Source organism: Apteryx mantelli, chromosome Z (genome assembly GCF_036417845.1).
Source record: "Apteryx mantelli isolate bAptMan1 chromosome Z, bAptMan1.hap1, whole genome shotgun sequence".
NCBI lineage: Eukaryota > Metazoa > Chordata > Aves > Apterygiformes > Apterygidae > Apteryx > Apteryx mantelli.
Window position 1 is genome coordinate 17,206,972 of NC_090020.1, and position 19,749 is coordinate 17,226,720.

The 19,749-nt window shown below is 41.0% G+C and overlaps 1 protein-coding gene across 3 annotated transcripts; it reads left to right on the top strand.

The window, feature by feature from the left end:
* Nucleotides 1-2,103: 2,103 nt before the first annotated feature.
* PTGR1 (prostaglandin reductase 1) lies at nucleotides 2,104-18,991 on the top strand. 3 transcript variants are annotated; one of them, XM_013961114.2, is made up of 11 exons: nucleotides 2,104-2,178; nucleotides 7,237-7,340; nucleotides 8,033-8,139; nucleotides 10,118-10,163; nucleotides 10,907-10,966; nucleotides 12,206-12,373; nucleotides 13,818-13,935; nucleotides 14,237-14,392; nucleotides 15,998-16,103; nucleotides 17,187-17,305; nucleotides 18,276-18,991. In XM_013961114.2, exons 3-11 carry the CDS (start codon nucleotides 8,034-8,036, stop codon nucleotides 18,384-18,386), a joined length of 990 nt encoding a protein of 329 aa, XP_013816568.2. In that variant the 5' UTR covers nucleotides 2,104-2,178; nucleotides 7,237-7,340; nucleotide 8,033; the 3' UTR covers nucleotides 18,387-18,991. The 3 variants fall into 3 exon arrangements, with proteins under 3 accessions (XP_013816568.2, XP_013816570.2, XP_013816569.2); XM_013961115.2 differs by lacking the exon at nucleotides 2,104-2,178 and adding an exon at nucleotides 5,671-5,688; XM_013961116.2 differs by lacking the exon at nucleotides 7,237-7,340.
* The last annotated feature ends 758 nt before the right edge of the window (nucleotides 18,992-19,749 follow it).

Sequence of the window (19,749 nt, forward strand, 5' to 3'; positions counted from 1 at the left end):
AGTGGCCATAAGCTGTGTAGAATGGATAGTTGTGTGTCTGCCTTGCTTATTTAATCTCTTGTTCCTGAAGGAGCTAAACTCTTTCCAGTCTTTAATGAGCTTGTCAGCTTTTCGGTTGGGTAGGAAAGTCATAGGATCTATATTCTACAGATCTAGGTGTTGAGCTGAAGGTTCAGGGTCTGACTACCCTGTTGCTTCAGGAAAAACAGATCTGCCTGCAAGAAAGGGAAACGGAGAAGTAAATCCAGTGATTTAGGGGAGCATTATAGCAAATGTTTAGGTAGAGTAGCACCATGGCCAAGGTCAAGGCAATAATTTGCTTAAATGGGAACATAAGTCAAAATCTGTGTATTATTTGGGGAGTTACTTGCATAAATCAGATCATTTACAGGGTCATAGGTGAGCATTTTATATTCACAAAATCTGTCCACTGAAAATAATGCATATCTAGAATGAGGTGCATAATTGCTTGCATCTGACCTGTTGGTCTTTCCAGGCAGTATAAGCTCATATCTATTCCCACAATAATTCAAATCTCTCCTTTTCCCTGGACAAATGTTTCCACATTTTCCAGAATCTCAGCAAGAGAAAAGTTAATGGTACAGTTTCTTGCTCTCCCACTCTAAATCTCCTGCTGAGATGGAAGGTTTGTATCTGCTTTGACACCTCACTTGATCTGGTATTCCCATGAAGGCTCAGGACCCTTGAGAAAAAGGATCCTGAAGGTGGAAGTGAGACCCTGAATAAACTGCAGTCCACCTGAATGCATAAGGACAATGGAATAGTATGTACTCAGAGGTTTCAAATGTGAAATTAAATCGTTTGCCAGAGAAACCAAAGTCCAAAGAATGATTGTAGTTGTGTGTTTTCTGAATCTCCATTTATGTAAAAATTAAAAATAAAAAAAAGATTGATAATGCAGTCCTCGGGGAATCAGCATGACAACTCTCAGTCTTGACAGTTTGGAGGGGCCCTGATCTTCACATGGTGAAGTGGCTGAACCACAAGAAAAGTAGGTGAGCTAAGTACAGCAGGGGTTAAGAATTTTTCTTTGAAACCTGAAGATTTACAGTCTTTCAAATCTCAGTGGCATGTGTAATTGTTGCTCTAACTCTCCCGAGTTAGCTTGTGTTAGACTAGGTATAAACTTGACAGAAGGACTCAATTTTAGCTCGCTTTCTTAGGATGAGGGTTCATATTGTGCAAGTTGTATGTGCATGGGTTTCATTTTGAGTGTATGTTATTTAAGGGGATCTAACTCCGAAGCTGTTTGACACATTTAATAAAAAAAAAGGAGAGAAAAATCCTGAGGATGCCTTGATATGGGAAGACACACACCTTATTAGACATTGGTGAATGCTTCCTGGGGAGGAGAGAGCGAGAGAGATGCACGTTCCCCTTTACAGAAGATAGGGAAGGCCTATCACCTGTGAACGACCAATCTTCATGGGTTGTGAGACAGAAATCTTTCAGGGGCTATACATCACTAGGAGAATGGTTTGTCTTTTGTGGCATCTGGGAGACCTAAGACAGCATTTTGCATAGATGCATATTTTTGCAGTCTCTGTGGAATAATAAACTACTGCATTGAGCAGTTCTGTATGTGCTGAGAGAGTGTGGAGGCCCTCTGGGCTTTGTTGTAACATGCTGTCTGCAGTCCAAAGCTATGCATATTAAATAGTAGTATAACGAGTGCTGATCACTGTTCTGTACTTTCACAGGCTCCATATTAATTTTTTAGACTCCCAATGAGCCCTCCCTTTTCTTTCCTTCTGTCCTTTTATCTTTCCATTTATCTATCTCTCAATCTCCTAAATATGGATATATTGCAATGATAATGAGTTAGTCTGATGTGCAGACCAGGCGATGACAGATATATCTCCAATATGAACTGTAGGTTGGAGCAGTGAGTTTCCTTCTCGAGGAAGGAGAATTTGGTAGCGTATATTGTGAGAAGGAACTCATTCAGAGAAGAAGCTGTGCGTTAGCTATGCTGTTGAATGTGTACTTGTAATACTACAGAAATTCAGCAGGTGGCCTCAGAGGAACTGCAGGCACTCAAAAGTATGCTTGTAACTTCCCCTCTGAGTACACAGAGCCGACTAGCAGAAAGGGTCAGAGTTGCGTCATTACCTTACACTACACTGCAAGAGGCTGGGGTGCTTAATCTTTATAAAGGTAAGTAATGGGCAACAGAAATGAGGAAAAGAGCAGTCAACTGGCAGGCTTAATAAGCCCTGAAGCTCTTGCGTGTCTGAGGCTTCCTGTTTGTTTTTTTTTTCCTAAAACAAAATTGCTTGCTCAGTATAGTCAAAAGTTTTGGCTTTATATTAAATGGAGTTTTCTAGATATTTAAGCTTAACGGAACTTTTTTTTTTAAAAAAATAAGATTTTCATTGGCAGCTGTAAAATCAAGGAAATAAAAGATTTCTCTCTGTGTTGTACTAATGGACTTTTCTCTGCAAATGTAGGAAAGCAAAACTGTTGAGAACTTGTGCTGCAGGGTGTACCAAGTTTTGTTAGAGTTTTGTAGTTACTGGTGTTGCAATATGTGCTGGGACTGCATCCATTTTTAAATTAGAGGAAGCTGAAAAAGTGCCTTGGAAAGGAGTTTGAGAGCACACTGCAGTTTCCAGGAAACCACAGTTGGTGCTTCAAGAAATTTTGGCTTGGTTTGTCGGTTGCAGGTCACCTCCAGTGCTCTGGCTTTCTCTTTATCCGTGGAATGCCAAGTTATTTTTTCTTATCAGATCCAGTTCTTCAGATTCTCATTTTCTGTGTGATTTCTGAAAGCTGAAGGGCTGCTAACCTATTTCTGCATGTGTCTTAGTTCCCCTTTTTTCTGTGTGAGTTCGTTCAGCAGACCTAGTAGACTGTTGAACCTCTGTTGGAACTACAGAGTTGCAACAGCGCTCTGTGGCACAGTTTTTACTGCACAATGACTTCTCACTTCCAATCTTTGACCTGCTTCCAGGGATTGATAGCTTTGCATGAGAAAGTGAATTTACAGCTTCATTGTTCTGTAATGCAGTGTCATGCTTGCTCAGGTATTTACAGTATAGTGCCTGCCAGTAATAGCTTGGGAATGATTTGTATTTACTTCATTTTTTATCACATGGAAAAAAAAATGTTTTGTGACAAAGCATTGTAATAGCTAAATCAGAGAGGAGGAAGGGATAATTTTTGCTAAGACTTCCAGGCATTTAAAGTAGGAGGCCATATTTACTCTCAGATAATTAATAATGTATGGAGAATTCCAATGTAGCCTCTGTATCATATAGTCTCTACGGCCAAGGATTTACAAATTCTTGTAAGGATATTTTTATTTTTTAAGGATTTAGAAAGTCCTGTAGGCTGTTGCCTGGCAGGCAGCTTTGAAATGCCATAGAAGACTGCATAAGTTGGATCTGAAAGAGGGGACTGGATCAGGTGATGATTTCCCGAAAAACTTTGCTGTTGTGATGATTGACATTTTTTCCTCAGCACCAGTCTACAGATGAATTATTTCTGAGACACATATTCCACTCAGTTTATAAGCATACCCTGTTTGCTCCTACGTAGCTAGTGGCATAGTTGGTCCTGTTTCAGAACGGAGATAAAAGGAAACAACTATTACAGTCATATCTGCAAATTCATTGTGACTAGCAGCAAGATAACTGTTAGCCTAACCCCAAGTTTGCACTGAATTTATTTGTAACTGACAGGCTTCTAAGACAGTTTTGTCCTCAAGGTTAGATTTGGGCAAGCCCAGACTAGGAAGCTTTCCTACACAAGATGCAAATGTAGCTCTCGGCATTATTTAAGGAAGAATGATGATTTTACTGTGTCTGTGGTATCTAATTTGACTCACACTTCCCTAAGAGCTTCACTACTCTTCTACTTCGATGTGAAGATTTCCAGATTTAGTTCAGGCATCACTACCCTCTCTTCGTCCTCCAGTCAAACTCTCTCAAGCTTCTCAAATTTGACTGTCCTCTATTTTAATTCTGGCCTTCCTCTCCAGTTGTTAGCATCTTCTATGGGATCCCATTCCCGTCTCTTCTTTATTTTCTTTTCCGCTTTTCCTTTTTGTGTGTGAGCCTCCTTCCCCATTCTGATTTTGGGGACTGAGCTGTGACTGTTTGTCCAAAGGTGCTTTGCTTGCAGCTGTGCTACAGTTTGTACCACTTGCAGTGTGAGAACACAGGCTGGATCTTTGCTTTGTGGGTCTACAGTTAGTACACAAACCTGAGATTCCCCAAATCCTTGTTTCTTTCCTAGGTGTCTGATTTTATGGAAAAAGTTAATAGAGATTAATGTAAAACATTACCATATGAGAACTTGGTGGACCAGACCAGAGGACAAGGAGGGTTTGAAGAACACCAGAATTAATGTTGTCTTGAACTTCAATTTCAGTGAAAGCTTTAATGATTCTTTTGTAAGAATTTCATACATGGAATATCATCACCTGATTTTTTTTTGGGGGGGGGACGGGGGGGAACTAATTATTTTCAAGAGTCTTTTTATCAGTCTCATTGACTGTCCTTTCTATGTTTTTTAAATCACAGCTGCCTCTCTGAACTAATAGTTATAGTGGTCTGTAAAACATGTTGTACAGAAAATACACAAATAAATGTATTATCCAAACCCACTGAGTTTAACAACAAAGTACTTTCACAGCACAGTGGTTGCTGCTTTTAGAGTTGAGTAGGTGGCTTCCACATGTTTATTAGTGCAGCAGTGCTTTTAGCGCATCTCTAACCAACATTACATCACTGTCCTTTACCCTTCAGAGTTCTTTAACATTTGTAAGCAACTTTGTTCTTATCAGTTCTTATCAGTTCATATCTAAACATACAAATAATCTCTCATTGCTAGCTTGGAAATTGGTTTGTGAATCCACTCATCAAGTATATGTTTGTGGTGTTTTTATTTTTGTTTTTTTTCCTCCCAGGCTGCAGCATAGTTCCCTAGCTTTGAAGTGATGATGGTAATGAGATTTCAGTACAAGGTTTGAGGAGTCAGCATAAAATTTGTCCTGTTCCCAGTGTTAGTGGCCTAAAAGAAATAAAAATGGTTCAATGAAATTAATCTTGTAGTTTGTAGAAGCTCTAATGAAATGTTTGCTTGAAATGCTCTACTGAAAGATATGTGTATCACAAAAAGTATGGAAATTTATAAAGCAGTGCGAATGTTAATGTGAATGGGAAGGTCTGAGCGTGGAAGCATGAGAAAGAACAGCAGAAGGATACAAATATTGAAAGTATTGATGGCAGTTAGATTTGGACAGCACATCTTTGTGCAGCTTCTCAGAGCACCCAGATAAGGAAAACAAAGAACAGCCTAAAACGAGCGACCTGTACCTGGATAAAATCAAAGTCTCAGGTTATTAAGAGATAGTGGTGGGACGATAAAGAACAGGGATGGAGCCTTACGACACACAGATGAAGAGGCAAAAAGCAGTGAGTATTAATGACTCACAGAGGTGGGACAGGATGGGGAAACAAAGTGTTTCTGAATCACTGTTAGCTCCTTAACAGTACAAAAGGCACATCCAGAATCAGCACATGGTTGCCAACCTAAGAATTCAAGAGACTGTGTTGAGAGCTCACTAACCAGTGTCCCTTGCCCCCCACATTCCTGGCCAGACCACCTGGGTACATGAATGCTGGACAGACCACGAGGACAACCAGATCTTAGTGCTTGTGGGTATGTGTGTCTAAGAGAGTAATTGAAATCAGTCCTGTTTTGAAATGAACTCACCTTTTCCTCCTGTCAGGTCTTTTACTGAGTTTGCTATGTTGTTACAGTGTCACAACAGTATTTGCTATTGAAAAGTACAGATAAGCACTGCTAATATCGAAGCAAGTGCAGCCATGGGTGGAAAAATCAAGCAAGTGGCACTCCCCTGACTTTTTATTTGTTTTAATCTATTTGCAGTTCAAATTGCAACTGCTGCAGTTAAGTCCATGACCTTTGTTCTTGTGATTTTATGTGGGCTATGAGGAATGCAGGTTTTGGCTACTCGCTTACTAATGCCAAATGCTTCAGCAATGCACTTTTATGATGTGCAGTGCTTTTACAATGAACTTAATGATACTGCCTTTCACTGTGTCAAAGATATACATGTCCTGATGTATATGGTTTCCTTTGTGCAAGTTTCTAAAGCTGTAAGCAGGAACCCTTGGACTATGTTATGCTTGCTTCTGATCTTTACACAAGATTTGTGTAGTGTACACGACATTTTATAAGATAAAGAAAGATTCCCAATTCATTGCAGAGGACTGCTGAGTGCTGACAAGTTTCTGGGTCAGGTGTGCTCTGCTTGGTGAATCTAAATAATGCGGAGCTTGCCCTGTTCTTCCTAGTGCTTACTTGTGCGCTTTTAAAATTTTTTGTTTATTTTCTCAGGCTTCTGTTCCTAATTAGTACTGCTGCCTTGAGGTGTTTATAGTTAAACATGCTGTTATATATTGGTTTCTTTACTCTTTCCACCCTTCATATCTGTGTGGTTATTTTCACAGGAAAAATTAAAATGGAAGACAGTGAGGTCCCCGGACAAAGTTTTCTGCTGTGCTGTGTGCCTTATAGTAGCACAGTGAGGCAAAATGCCAAAGCCTGCCACCATTTCTTAAGGTGCCTCTGCAATCTGCAGAGATCAGAGCATGCAGAGACATGATCACATAAGTCTTAATCCTTTGGTGCAGATACTGATAACAGTAAAGATGTGGGAACACACATATGGATACGGATGTCATTTGAGAGCATGCAGGCATTTGACTATGTAAATCTCATGATAATTTTCTTTCACATTAGTGGTATACATATGGATCATTTACCTTGTTAACTGATGGATGGATTGAGCAATGACTTTTTATTCATCATTTTTTAGTTAAGTGTTTCTTCCCCAGTGGCAGAACTCTAAGGGTTTTAGGGCTAGACTGGTGAGATGTGATCTGAAGAAATTCCTAATCTGGGGGGAAGTTTCAGTCTCTAGACTGCAGTATTTTGTGGGTTCTAGAACTCTGTGTTTTGCATATTTCATTTAGCGTATTCCAGAACATGCCTATCTATTTTAATGGATGCTGAACTGGAACTGGTTGTTAAAGTGATCTTAAATTTTAATGGGAGAAGGTTAATTCATTTTGAGTGTGCCCTGCATGAGATTTACTGAAGGCTTAAGCTTGTGCCCAAGGAGTTGCCTTGAGGGCGGTACCTCCTTTGCTGATAAAAGCAGATATTTTTTTTGCCTCTCAGAATGTGTGTGACCTAAGAAGTCCAGCCTCTCACTGAGTGGGTCACAGAAGCTCGTTGACTGGTCTTGTCAACAGAAGTCAGCATTTTCCACCTGCCTGTTCTAAGTATAAACTTCTTATTTTTGCTTGTTTGCATGCTTGTTTAGAGGAATGAAAAGGGGACTGTGAGGCTAAAACAAATGCAAGTCCTGTTTTAAGGAAAATGCTGGTGATAGTGTTTTCCCAGTTTCAAGCATGGAGTTTGGCAACTGGAGATACTTCTTCTTTCAACATATGAGAAGTCACTGAAAGACTTAGAGTTTAAGAAAGAGGTCTTTCTTACCTTTGTATTTCTGACTTGCATTTGGGTTTAAGCTTGTAAAAATTTAGAGTCAGTGCTCATCCCTTGTAGTCAGGGCAAAATTGTAAGTTTAATTGCCTTTTTTTCCTCCCCTCTGATTGGGGTGCTTAAACTAGCAGGAGAAGTTCCCTCTTCAATTTCTTTAGAATTTACCACTAGCTTCTGTTGGGGCTCTCTCACATACTACTCCAGGGATTACTGCCCAGTAGGCAGAGAGGTCTAGCAGGTTGTGAGAAGCTCTGGATTGCTTAGGCAGTGAGAGTACTTTCCAGATATTTGCTTGATCAGTTGATATTTCCATAGGATTTCCAAGCAGAAACCTTCATGTGTGACAGGATATAGTCAGGATGCTTGACCTTTTCTGGGTCATAAAGTCTAAACCAGCCCCTGCTAGCAGCTTAATGCCATTTAACAACTCTTTGTCAGTTACTCTTTGAATATGTTGTTTGTTGTGCAGAATGGTGACTGCCAAGGCTTGGGTTCTGAAGAAGCATTTTGAAGGTTTCCCCAAAACCAGCGACTTTGACCTGAAAAAAATAGAGCTGCCCAAACTAAAGGATGGAGGTAAGTAGAATGACATTCATTTTTTCTGGAGGCAGTATGTTTCTCAAGCTTGAATTTTTGGAAGTGGCTTGGCAGAGGTTATGGCAACCCATGTGCCTTGGCAGAGCAGGGCAGTTGCTGAAGAACATGCATACAGATGGGCTTGGTGGATTTTGAGAAATGCTTCCTTCTGGTAGTTCCGCTGAAACTGATGGTTGAGCTCTTGCTAACTGCAGTGCAAGGCTATTGTGGCATGCCTTTCAAAGTCCCACCTTGCCTAATTGTGTGTGGTGCATCATGGCAAAGCTTTCCAAACATGTTTACAAATAAAGCTAACAGGAGAAAATTACTGAAGTGGTACACTCTGAAAACCAACTGCAATAAAGAACTAGAATTCATTTAATTTAGAAAGAGAGAAATGAACCATGGCACACACAAATGAGTTAATTCTAGTAAAACCCAAACATGTCTTCCGTGTGAAAAGTTGTCACGGGCTTTTTTTTGCAAATTCCTTGGGAGGAAGCTGGAGAGGGTGGTAACCTATGGGAGTGCCTGGGTTGTCAATGGAGTTTTTTAGGTTGGTAGAGAAAGTACTGAGCATAGTCATAGGGGTGGCAGAGTGACTGGGATGGGAGTGAGCCTGTAGCTGTTTGGCAGGGACAAGATGCTTAGGATGGTCCATGGGTGCCTCATTGCCTGGGAGTCCTTAAGGATGGAGCCAGTGGGGGCTGGTCTTTCATTTTAAAAAGGAACACAGTAAGACTTCTCTCTGCATTCAAAATCTGTTTCTTTGCCAGTGCTTATCCGTGATATTCGACCTGTTGTTACAGCATGTCAGGGCAAATTAAAATAGATGAATTGCACAGGTTTTATTCCTGTGTTTCTCTGTTTTGAAAGGGGTAAGGAACAGAATAACTTCTTTTACTCAAGAGATTTTAATAAAAGAATGAACCTGGTTTGGCTTCACATGGACATCCACACACACCCTTCACTTGCCCTTTACAAAAGTTACTCCAGTTTAGTAGGTGCATCAAAGAAGTTATATTGAAGTGCTAGTTTTGTTTACAAATTAAAGTCTTAAAAGGTTGTTTTTTCTTATATAACATATGTACTTTTAAGCATCCTTTTAGCATCCGTAGTTCTATAGCATTCAGGCACACTTAAAAAAATGGGGGGGGGGGGGGCGGGCAGAATTTTAAGCCTGCAAGTATTTAAGAACATGGAGCCATTCATTCCTTCCATTTTAATCCTTGCAGCAAGAAGGGGCATAACTTCATACCAGAGTAACACTTTTAAAGGAGATGGTCTTCCTTGTTATGTTACATGCCTTGATTATTCTTCCTGCTCATTCTGAGCAATGGGAAAAGATTTATGTCTAAATATATTTCTAGCTTTTATTAGCTAGACTGCAGCACAGACAATAAAAAAGTATTATTGGGTGCAGAATTGAATGCTTAAACTTCTGTGTGAATGAAAGTTTAAATTAAAATTTGTTTAACAATATACTTCACAAGTAACATTAGAGACAACAAAGAGGATCAATCTAAGCTACCTGGGAAAAGTGTGGGTTATTTTCTCTATGGGAGGAAAGTGATGCTTGTTGTTGATCTGTCCCATGGTAACTGTAGTCTCTTGGCGCTCTCTGGTGGTTGAATCCTGACAAGGCATTTTGTATTTGGGTCACAAAAAACCCTAGTCTTTTGCTTAGGGGTCTAGCCTGTTGACCTTTCTAAATAGAGAGGAGGTAAATAAAAAAATAGCACTGTAAAGAAGCTAGTCTTCTAAAAAGACACTCTCTATGTTCATTAATAGCACAGTGTTTATCCAAACAAAGCCAATGAATGTAGCAGTTGTTTGTAGTAGTTTATCCATAAAGGTTGATGGGATATGGGGCTTGTGAGCTAGAAGAATTTCTGTAGCTTTTGTTAAGACTGAGTTGTGGGACCTTTACTTTATTGTACTGTTGATGCCTGTGAATTTGATTTGTCTTTTGTTGCAGAGGTGCTGCTTGAATCAGTGTTTCTCAGTGTTGATCCTTACATGAGGTATAACTTTCTTCTTTTTAAATTGCTAGCTAGGTTAACTCATTTGAGCTCCCAGTTAAACTGTAAAAGCTCATGCAGTGGGAGCATCCTCCACTGCCAGAATGCCACATGCCTTTGTTTGCTTTGTGTCAAATGTTGTGTGTAAATTGTGATGCTCCCTGTATGGAGCTGTGCCAGATTCAGCTGGACATTAGGACTTTGCTGCAGCCCTAGAGTTTCCTTGGTCTCTGCAGTTATTCTTTGTGCTGTCTCTTCCTGTGGAATACAGTGAACTCAAATGAGACTGCAGTCTTGTTGTAGTAGCTGCTGTGGTTATCTTAGCAACCCTGTGCTTACGGATTTGCATTCTAAATAGGAAATTGCTGGTTGCCGTTGTTAAGAGAGGGTGATTCAGGCACAGAGAGACTGTGTAATTTATCAAGAGCTATGAAGAAGTCTGGAAGAGCCTGGTCTCAGAAGTAATTCTTTGGTGTCTTGTAATGCCTTGTAATGGTGGGCCATACCTGGAAGGTTAATGCTATCCTGTCCCTGATTAGGTAAATATTCAGTCAAGATGGGATGCTTGAGTTACTGGCTATAGAAAGCATCAATTTATGTCATTACAGAGACAGGCTTTCTGCATTCTGTTGAGCATGACTGATTATGCACTGTTTCTGGGTAAGCCAGTAGCTACTACTCTGCAGCATATCTGGAACATCATTATAGTTGCTATATATATAAGCCATCTCTCTGCTGTGTTACAGACCTTACAGTCAACGGGACATGAAGGAAGGGGACATAATGATAGGTACACAGGTTGCCAGGTAAGGTCTTCAGTAATTTGTTGTCTTGTGCTCTCACCTTGTTATCCACCACCCAGCAGACTCCAAGTCATAAAGGAATGCGGCCTTGTATTACCTTTTCTTGACATGAGTCTACATACTGTAGCAACTGTATTCTTTTTCTGTAATTGCTTGGTCAGTGTTTATTCTCTGTGAACCTCTTTTCCCTTCTCGGAGAGCATTCGTACCTCCTGTGCCATCCATATATTATTTATGTAGGTGATATGTTCAAAGGAAATTTTTACAAGGAGAGGTATGAAAGGCCAACAATTATTGTACCTGGAATGAAGTGTCAACTTCACATTTTAAAATGTGATGTGCAATAATTGCATACCTGAAACTTTATGATGATGATGAACTATTATGATGAACTATTCTAGCTGAGAATACCTCAGTGTCACTTAGGATACAGCTCTATGCATAGCCGAAAGGGCTATCTGACCTTAAATCCATCTCCTTCCAACCTTATGGTAATTTAGCTTCACCAATTTTTCTTTTGGTCAGCTTGCTCGCTCTCTTGCTGCTAAGTTTCTGCCCAAGAACATCTGTGGCCTTTGACTCTTGTGTTTTTCTGCAGAAACACTGAGGGTGGGGATAAATTAAAAGCCAGATCTGCTGAACAGAAGGCCAACTGTTTTCAGTGTTTCAAGGCTGATGCCTACTCTTTCCCAAAGTAGTTTTCTCATTAGGGTAAGGAAGTTGAATTTTCATTTTGTTATAAAGAAGGTATGAAGTATGAACCTCTCTCCATTATTAGATGCTGTTTTCTAACAGGTCTTAAGAAGAGTTTTGTTGCCCCAAGATGTTCCATCTTCAGGATATTCAACCTTTGAATGAGGTCCAGGTTTGCTGAAAAGGGGCAGGTTCATTTCCTGCCTTCCAGCTTGTAGAAGCCTAGCCTGAATCCATAACTGGTTGATGCTAGTCAAAATTGTTGGCGTCTATATAGAAACGTAGGATTTGCACAGGTAGGATTGAGTCTAGGAATTCATCTTGCCCAGTATTCCTCCAGTGATGAGACATACTAGTCATTTCAGAAAAGGCTTTGGAAACCATCAGCATCATCAGGTACATACCCTGACATGAAGTATTTCTTTCCTCCTGCGTTACAGAGCAACAGGTATAAAGCAGGGAAGGCCTGTTAGTATTTCTTTTCAAGAGCCAGTAGGGATCTGTCTCAGAGAGGGTATTCCTTTTGTTTTTTTCTGTTCTTTTAAACAGGATTATAGAAAGCAAGAATCCTGCTTTTGTGGTGGGAGCCTTTGTTGTGGCTAATAGTGGCTGGAGAACTCATTTCGTCTCCAATGGGAAAGATCTACATTCTCTTCCTTCTAGCTGGCCGGAATCACTCCCCAAATCTCTAGCTCTTGGGACAGTTGGCATGCCTGGGTGAGTACTGAGATCCAAAGGAAGCTGTCCTCTGAATTTTTCACTGTGCAGAATGTTTCTGCATGTTTCTATGGCCTTTTCCCCTCATCTTGTTCTACTCTAGTAAAACCCATGTTGGTACTTAAGGATGCCCTCACACTGTAGAGGAACTTAAGTTTGGCCCATTCTGTAGATCAGAAGAAAGAAACTTAGAATGTTCCTTTCTTTTTTTTACTTTACTTTGGAGGTTATGGTGTCTCTTCTTGAGGAGGTTGGAGGGGGGGGCAGGGAAAGGCTCCAGCCGGAGCTGGAAAGAACCCAGTTCAATCTGAATTAACCTTAACAGAAAGACTCAAGTTTCACTGGCATTTGGACTAGGCTCCTTTTCCTTATCAGTCTCTGCTGTTGTCACTGTATTTCCAGAGATACCCCAAATTGGAAAGACACAGCTGTTGCAGTTTGCAGCAAAATAGCAATCCTTAAATTCCACTGTAGGAGTCAAATAGAGCTCCTGTTCTTGAGAATCAATAAAAACATTATTGCATACTCTTGGTCACCTTTCCATATTCCTTACCTCCTTCTTTTAGCTTGTACATGAAATATTGCCTCAGTGAATCCTTTTGACACAGGAGGCTTTCAAAATAATTGGTGTATTTTATATGATGCAGAACTTACTTACATTTCATTCCGAAATCAGGCAAGGCAGATTTTTCCATACAGCTTCTAGACAAATTTGCCAGTTGGGAAGCTTTAGGCCTGAAATGAGAAGTCTGAGAGAAGTTTGAACTGTTAACTGTTGGGATTTTGGGTTGATTGATCAGGTTGCTTCAAGAAGCCTGCAGATAATAATGTCATTTAGTGTTTATATGATCAGTAGAGCGTGCTTAAGCTAAACTATGGTGGTTCTTAGAAACTGCTGTTTACTCAGCAGCCATACCTGTACACAGTAGTACTCAGGAGCTGTAGGCCAGTGTTCAGCAAGGTTTTGCACCAGTTTTCTTTTTCTATGAGCCTGGATTTGTGATGACTGTCTTAATCTCTGCCTTGATCTAATAGGAACTAGCTGGCAACTGATATATGTCTAGCCTGGATTTGTTCTCTTTTCCAGTTCATAACTAGATTGTCAAATTATAAAGTGGATCTCTGCATTCCTCCCTTTTGCTACTGAGCACAAGGAAAGATGTCTTCAGCTATGGTAGACCTCTACCACAACATCCTGTTTCACAGTAGTGTGTCTTGTTTTTCTGAACTTCCTGGAGCCTTTTAGCATAAGCAGATGTGCTCACAAGCTAACTTGAGAAGCTGTTTGGACTAATTTTTGTTCAAATTAACTAGTATTTCATAAAGAATTGGGAAAAATGAACCTTTTTCTGGTCATGATGTTATTTGATTACTGTGGTCAAGTCACACCTTTGTGTCTGGCATCTTTTATTCCTCACAGAACATTCTTTCTTTTTCTTCCCAGCCTCACTGCATATTTTGGTCTGTTGGAGGTCTGCAAGGTGAAGCCAGGAGAGACGGTGCTGGTTAATGCTGCAGCTGGGGCTGTGGGCTCTGTGGTGGGGCAACTTGCTAAAATCGGAGTGAGTGGCTTGAACTACTCGTACTTGTGCCACAGAGGGCTGGTCTGGAAGACAGAGGAATAAGGTCATGCATTATCAGGAGACTGAGGGGAGGGCAAGAATCTCTGAAGGTGTGTCTGCAGTATGGTCTTGAGATGGGAAAAGCTGCTGAAGATGTAGCAGAGCTAATTTTAAATTTCCTAGCGCTCAGGAACTGACATGTTCATGACAGCCTGACTTTCAGGTTAAGCCCAGTGCTCCATGTAGGTGTCAGCCTGTGTTGCCAGGGGATTTAGAAATATTCTTTTTTCTTTCTTCGCAGGGTTGCAAAGTGGTTGGCTCTGCTGGCTCAGACGAAAAGGTTGCTTATCTGAAAAAAATTGGCTTTGATGAAGCCTTTAATTACAAGACTGTTACATCTTTGAAAGAAGCGCTGCATAAAGCCTCTCCTGATGGCTACGACTGTTTCTTTGATAATGTGAGTTCAGAGGGAGGGACTGGGCAAGAGCAGACCATTGTCTTTCCTTAGACTGTAGCAGCAACTCAGTGCAATGTAAACCCCATTGAGAAATGGTCTCCTTAAGAGCTTAGTGCTTCTCTGTTCCCTTCCCAAACTTAACTTGGGAAGTAATAGAAAGAACAAACATTGAAAGAGAAGCCTGGATTATTATTGCTGTTTGTGAAGGGAGAGAGAGTCCTTTCAAAAGTATGTCTGATTTTTGGGAGGTGAGGGAAGCAGAAGACGTTTAACTGAGGCTTGGCAGAGAGCTGCAGTTCATTTCTGGCCCCACCTTGGATCACAGACAATTTGCTGCTGTTGCTGGAAGTGGAACGAGAGTGAGTGGACCTGCAGTGCACAGTCCTGGTGACTACATACATATGGGTATAAAAAACAGTTACAAGACCTACTTGTAAAATTGCTAGAGCGGTCTGCAGAGTGTTTCTGACCTCTCCGAGGCACAATTAGAGTTAACAGGGGCTATGGACTGTTCTTGATAGGCTGTTTGAAAATGACAACGCTGTTTTGCAGGCTTAGAGAGTTTACTAGCATGGAGGGAGTCAAACCATGTCTGTTGGTGCTGGAGCCAGAGAACAAGCCCTGGCTTTTTTTTATTTCCCTAGCACTGGTGTAACTCATGTGTGTATAGCATACCTACACGGGGGTATTAGCTGAGGCACTGGCCTAGATGCCAACAGGGCAAGCCACTGAGAGTTAAAATGACAAGCAGCAGATAGATATCAAAACTCCCTGAGTTACCACATGGTCTAAGGGGCAGCCATCATTACTCCTTTAGCATGTCTTTCTGTGAGCAGTTTGATCACTGACCAAGGGATGACAGTCCTATATTTCTGTGTGAACTGGCATGTGTTCCATGTTTTTCTGGGAATCCTTGTGAATGCACAATGTCAGGGCAAAGCACTTGTCACTGTGGCCGGAGTTCTTGGTTGCTTTACCTCTCCCTCCCAACTTTAATGTCATGTGCTGTTAAGGTCTTAAGCAGCTTTTAAGGTCGTGTCCATTCCCTTCCCTCTCACTTCAAACTTTTGTGCAGAAGTGTCCCTAGCAGTAATTTTTTTCACAACTTTTCTCAATTAAAAGCTGTACCCTTCTGAGTACAGCCAGTCCCTGTGGGCTCCTTCTTCACTGGGAATATTTGGGAGAAGAAAATCATTAAGTTAAAGCTTGTCATCACAATGGTGCGAACAGGTAAAAGTGCAGGCTGGTGTGGGGAAAAAGCAGAGGTGGGCCAGGAGGTGCTCCTTAAAGAAAGGGATCTCTCTAAGGGTGAATCCTGCCCAGCACTTCCAAACCAAGCATCATGGAAGCAGAGATTTGAGTTAAAACTGGTTGCCTGTGTTCATAGCTATTTCTTCAAAAGATACTGACATAGAATTCTCATAGGCTTTGACCAAGTGTAAGGGATTCTGCAGCCACAAAAGCTTTGGAGTAGTGAAACTTAGCATTTTTCCCTTTGATTGAACCTGTTGTCCTTGGTGCAGCAACTTCAGGCTGGCAAGCTGTGGCAGTCAATGCCAAAAACTGGATTTTATCTAATACTGCATTTATTCTGGTTTCTTGTAGGTGGGTGGAGAATTTGCCAGTGTTGCCATTCACCAGATGAAGAAATACGGCAGGATTGCAGTCTGTGGAGCTATCTCTCAGTACAATGACTCCGTGCCTCAGAAAGGTGTGGGCCTGCTTTCCTGTATCTAAGTTTAGTTACTGTTTGGTGATGGTAGAGAGACATGTTGGGAGACTCTTGAGTTTTTACTGGTTGTTTCAGTGGGCCATTTGAGTGTATATGTGTGTACATTTAGACAGCTGACCATGATTCTGGGACAGCTGGAGTGAGGCCACACTCCCTATGAATACTTACATTCACCCTCCTTTGTACACTCTCATAACAGATGGTGAGCATCAGCTGATTAGAAATGAAGGAAAGACTAAACTACTTAATTCAGGATTCCCCAGGGATCCAAGTAGATACAGATGAGTAAAAGAAGGCAGGTGTAGTAGAATGATGACACTGGCACAGTGCATACTTTTAGATGAGAGAATGCATTTTCTGTCAGGTTTTTTAGATGAGGCAGCTTAGTTTTAATTTGTTGTTCCATTTCACAAGTGCCAAGAATTCGGCTACTGGTGAAACTGGTGGGAAATATGGCTGAGATGCATATTCATTTTCAGTAGCAGGCAGTTTTCCAAATTTGTCTTCTAGAAAAAAACTAAAGGATTTAGAAATGGAATTCTCTCTGACAGGTGACTGTCTTCAGACTCCCAAATCACTTTAAAAATGGGATGAGCTTTTGAGGGTGGGGAGACTATCACACCTAAGGAACTGGTTTTTTATGTATCTAAGTTTTTTGAGATTTAGAAAGAATATGAAAATTTGCCAACTTTCAAAGAGTAATGTGAGATTTTGAGCTTTAAATAGGCTATCAAACAAGCTGGCAAAACAATACTTTCAGGATGAAGCTGAAGCACCTCAGCCAAAATTGAGGCCACTTGACTCCTGAATTATACTGTTTCAGAAGTGTTGGACATTTAAGCTCAGCTTTAGGGATCTGGTCTTTGTTTTTGTGGGTGACTCTGTCTATGAATCCTTGGTCTTTAGTCCTGGATATTCTATTTGGAAAGGACAGAAGTTGCTTCTGGCTGGAACAAAGTGATGCACTTTTCTTTACTAGCGGAAAGCTTCTCTTTATGCATTGGGTCCAATTTTAAATAGAACTGTTCCTAAGAGTGGTTTGCTGGTTCCTTTCTCTTGCAGGACCTTATGTTCAGTTTCCAATGATCCTCAAAGAGCTTCAAATGGAAGGGTTTATTGTTCACCGCTGGAATAACCGCCGGGAGGAAGGTCAGAAGGCACTCCTAAAATGGGTCCTGGAGGTAAGAAAGAAAGTGGTGATTTCCTGTAATACAGCAGGTGTGCTCACACCATGGCTTCCTTTTTTGCAAGGAGTCTCTTATCATAGGTGGTGAGGTGAGGTTCCAGTGAGATACTTTTCTTCCACCTGACTTGCTCTTTGAGCATTTTGGGGACACTCAAACCATGCTGAACATGCTGCATCCCCTCAGCTTTGCTAAGGCCTGCGATGCTAACTGGTGGTTCATCACTTAGATATACCACAGAATATGTGCAGGCTTTTGAAAAAGGATCCTTCCATTTTAATTCAAAACACTTTCCTAACAGTTTTAATTAGAGTAATTTCTCTATTGCTCCTTCACACTTCTTTCATTTGTAATATAAGCAAGGATTTCCATTGTACTGTTGTGCTGGAATTACTGGCAAGAATTGGTGCTTTCATGGAATTGGGAGCCAAGCTTTGAAGGGAGTTACCAGAGAATTTTTCTAATTTTATTTTTCTAAATGAAGGCCAAGTTTAACACTTGGTTTGTAGCTGTGAAAAGCTAGTGAGTGTGAACATGGAAGGCTAAAAGGCTCTAGGTTTTATAAACCGAGGATTTGGGGACACTCAGCCTCTGGTCACTTGGATTTGCAGTTCCATGCTCAATTATAGATAGAGATGAGCCTGGCTTTGAGGAAATAATCCCCTACCTATTCGTTGTTTGGGGACTGAGTTGCACTAAGTTTGTCATGGTGTGTTTCTATAGCAGTGTCTTTTGCTCTGTTTTGACTCTAGTGGAGGATCTTGGTGCAAAAGCAGATCCTCTCATGGAACAACCATATGCACATCTAGTTTTGCAGAGTTACCCTGGTGTGCGCTAGCTAACATTTGTTTCAGCCGGAACATACAAGCCGGAGAGAATCTGGTAGCAATTTAGTCTCCCAAAGACAATAAAAAGTAGGCAGCTGATGAAATGAAGACTCAGCAATTTGTTTTCTTCCTTTTCACAGGGAAAAATTAAGTACCATGAACAAATCACTGAAGGATTTGAGAATATGCCAGCAGCTTTCATTGGAATGTTAAAGGGAGAAAATCTTGGAAAAGCCATCGTAAAGGTCTGAAGGTCACATATCCTGTTCCTGAGACATTGGCACAGGAGGATGTGATTCTACTCAATTAAGTGCTTTTGCCTCACTATTCAAAAGGCATGTTTCTGTCTCTTCGCTGGATGCTTTGTGATGATAACTTTTTAAAATTATTTTTCTAATAAGTGTAGGTATATGCAAATGGTTTAGCTTTTGAGGAACTTGAGAATTGTTCCCCAAAGCTGTATACAAAGCCTTGAAACTATTGAACCTCTTGCTGTACATTAGAAAACCATAATCAGAACTGTAACAGTTTAAATCAAATTTCACCAAATTTGAACCAAACTTAAGTTGACTCATAGAAAGGAAAATGCAGTTCCAAAGGCTTTGCCTGTTGATGGCACATCTGATGACTAATATCTGTTGATCTGCCTGGAACTCAGCAAGAGGGGATTTAATTTTGTAACCACTAGCAAGGAGCAAGGAATAGGCTAACAGTAGGCAGAGGCTCCTAGCTTGCTCATATGGCTGGCTTTTTTTTTTTTTTTTCATTTTTGTTTTGTTTTTGCTTTCATCAGGCAACATAGATATCTCAACTATTCTGAGATTATGGAAATAAAAAATAAATCTATTAATAGACACTTTGCTTGTGTTTTAGTCCTCCTCTTCTTTTAACACTTCTGCTGTTTTTGCTGGAGCTTTTGTATGTTTCCATTCCTACTTCCTTCTTACTAGTCCTAGCTGTGTTAACGTTCATAATGGATATAATCCTGGAAAACAGTGAGATTACTTCTGAGGAATTTTGTTTTTTGTGGGGGGAGGGAAGCATCATTCTGTGTCTTCCCCTTGAGCTCACCCGCAATACCATGACACACACCTGATGGCTGAGCAGTGTTGAGACATTCAGGACCAGAGGTTTAAAGGATCAGACTGTGGGGCCAACAAGCTGGGGTTCTTGAGGCAGTGCCATGAGGCAAGTTGCTCTGAAGCACGAAGGGAGCCTAGAGAGACAAATGACTGAGGCTCACCCTACCTCCAGTGAGCTTCTGGCAAAAACAACCTGCCTGAGCTTGGGAATCAGCCAACCTTGAGGAGTTCACCATGGCCTGTTACACTGAGGGCTGTTTCAGGAAGCCCTGGGAATTGCTGCAAAGAGCTATATGTTGCTGAAACCTAGGAGCTATTCATGGAGAGTATTGCTGCCTGCTGACCCCACAGGAGAAGACACAGGTCTGCTGCAGCCTCCAGTCCTGTTTTCATTCAAGCCTCGTTCATCAGGTGAATCAAATCTGATGTCAAAATGCCACTTTTTCTGATGCATGCTCTATAGGAGTGACCAGAACATTTTGCTCTTACCTTGCTCCCATGACCCCTGACCGTTCCTGTTCGTCTCTCATCC

Bases quoted from the DNA above. Each gene is read 5' to 3' on its own strand.
- PTGR1 (XM_013961114.2), top strand. From the start codon at position 8,034: ATGGTGACTGCCAAGGCTTGGGTTCTGAAGAAGCATTTTGAAGGTTTC. The intron at 8,140-10,117 runs GTAAGTAGAATG...CTTTTGTTGCAG, and splicing joins GCCCAAACTAAAGGATGGAG to AGGTGCTGCTTGAATCAGTG. The intron at 17,306-18,275 runs GTAAGAAAGAAA...TCCTTTTCACAG, and splicing joins TCCTAAAATGGGTCCTGGAG to GGAAAAATTAAGTACCATGA.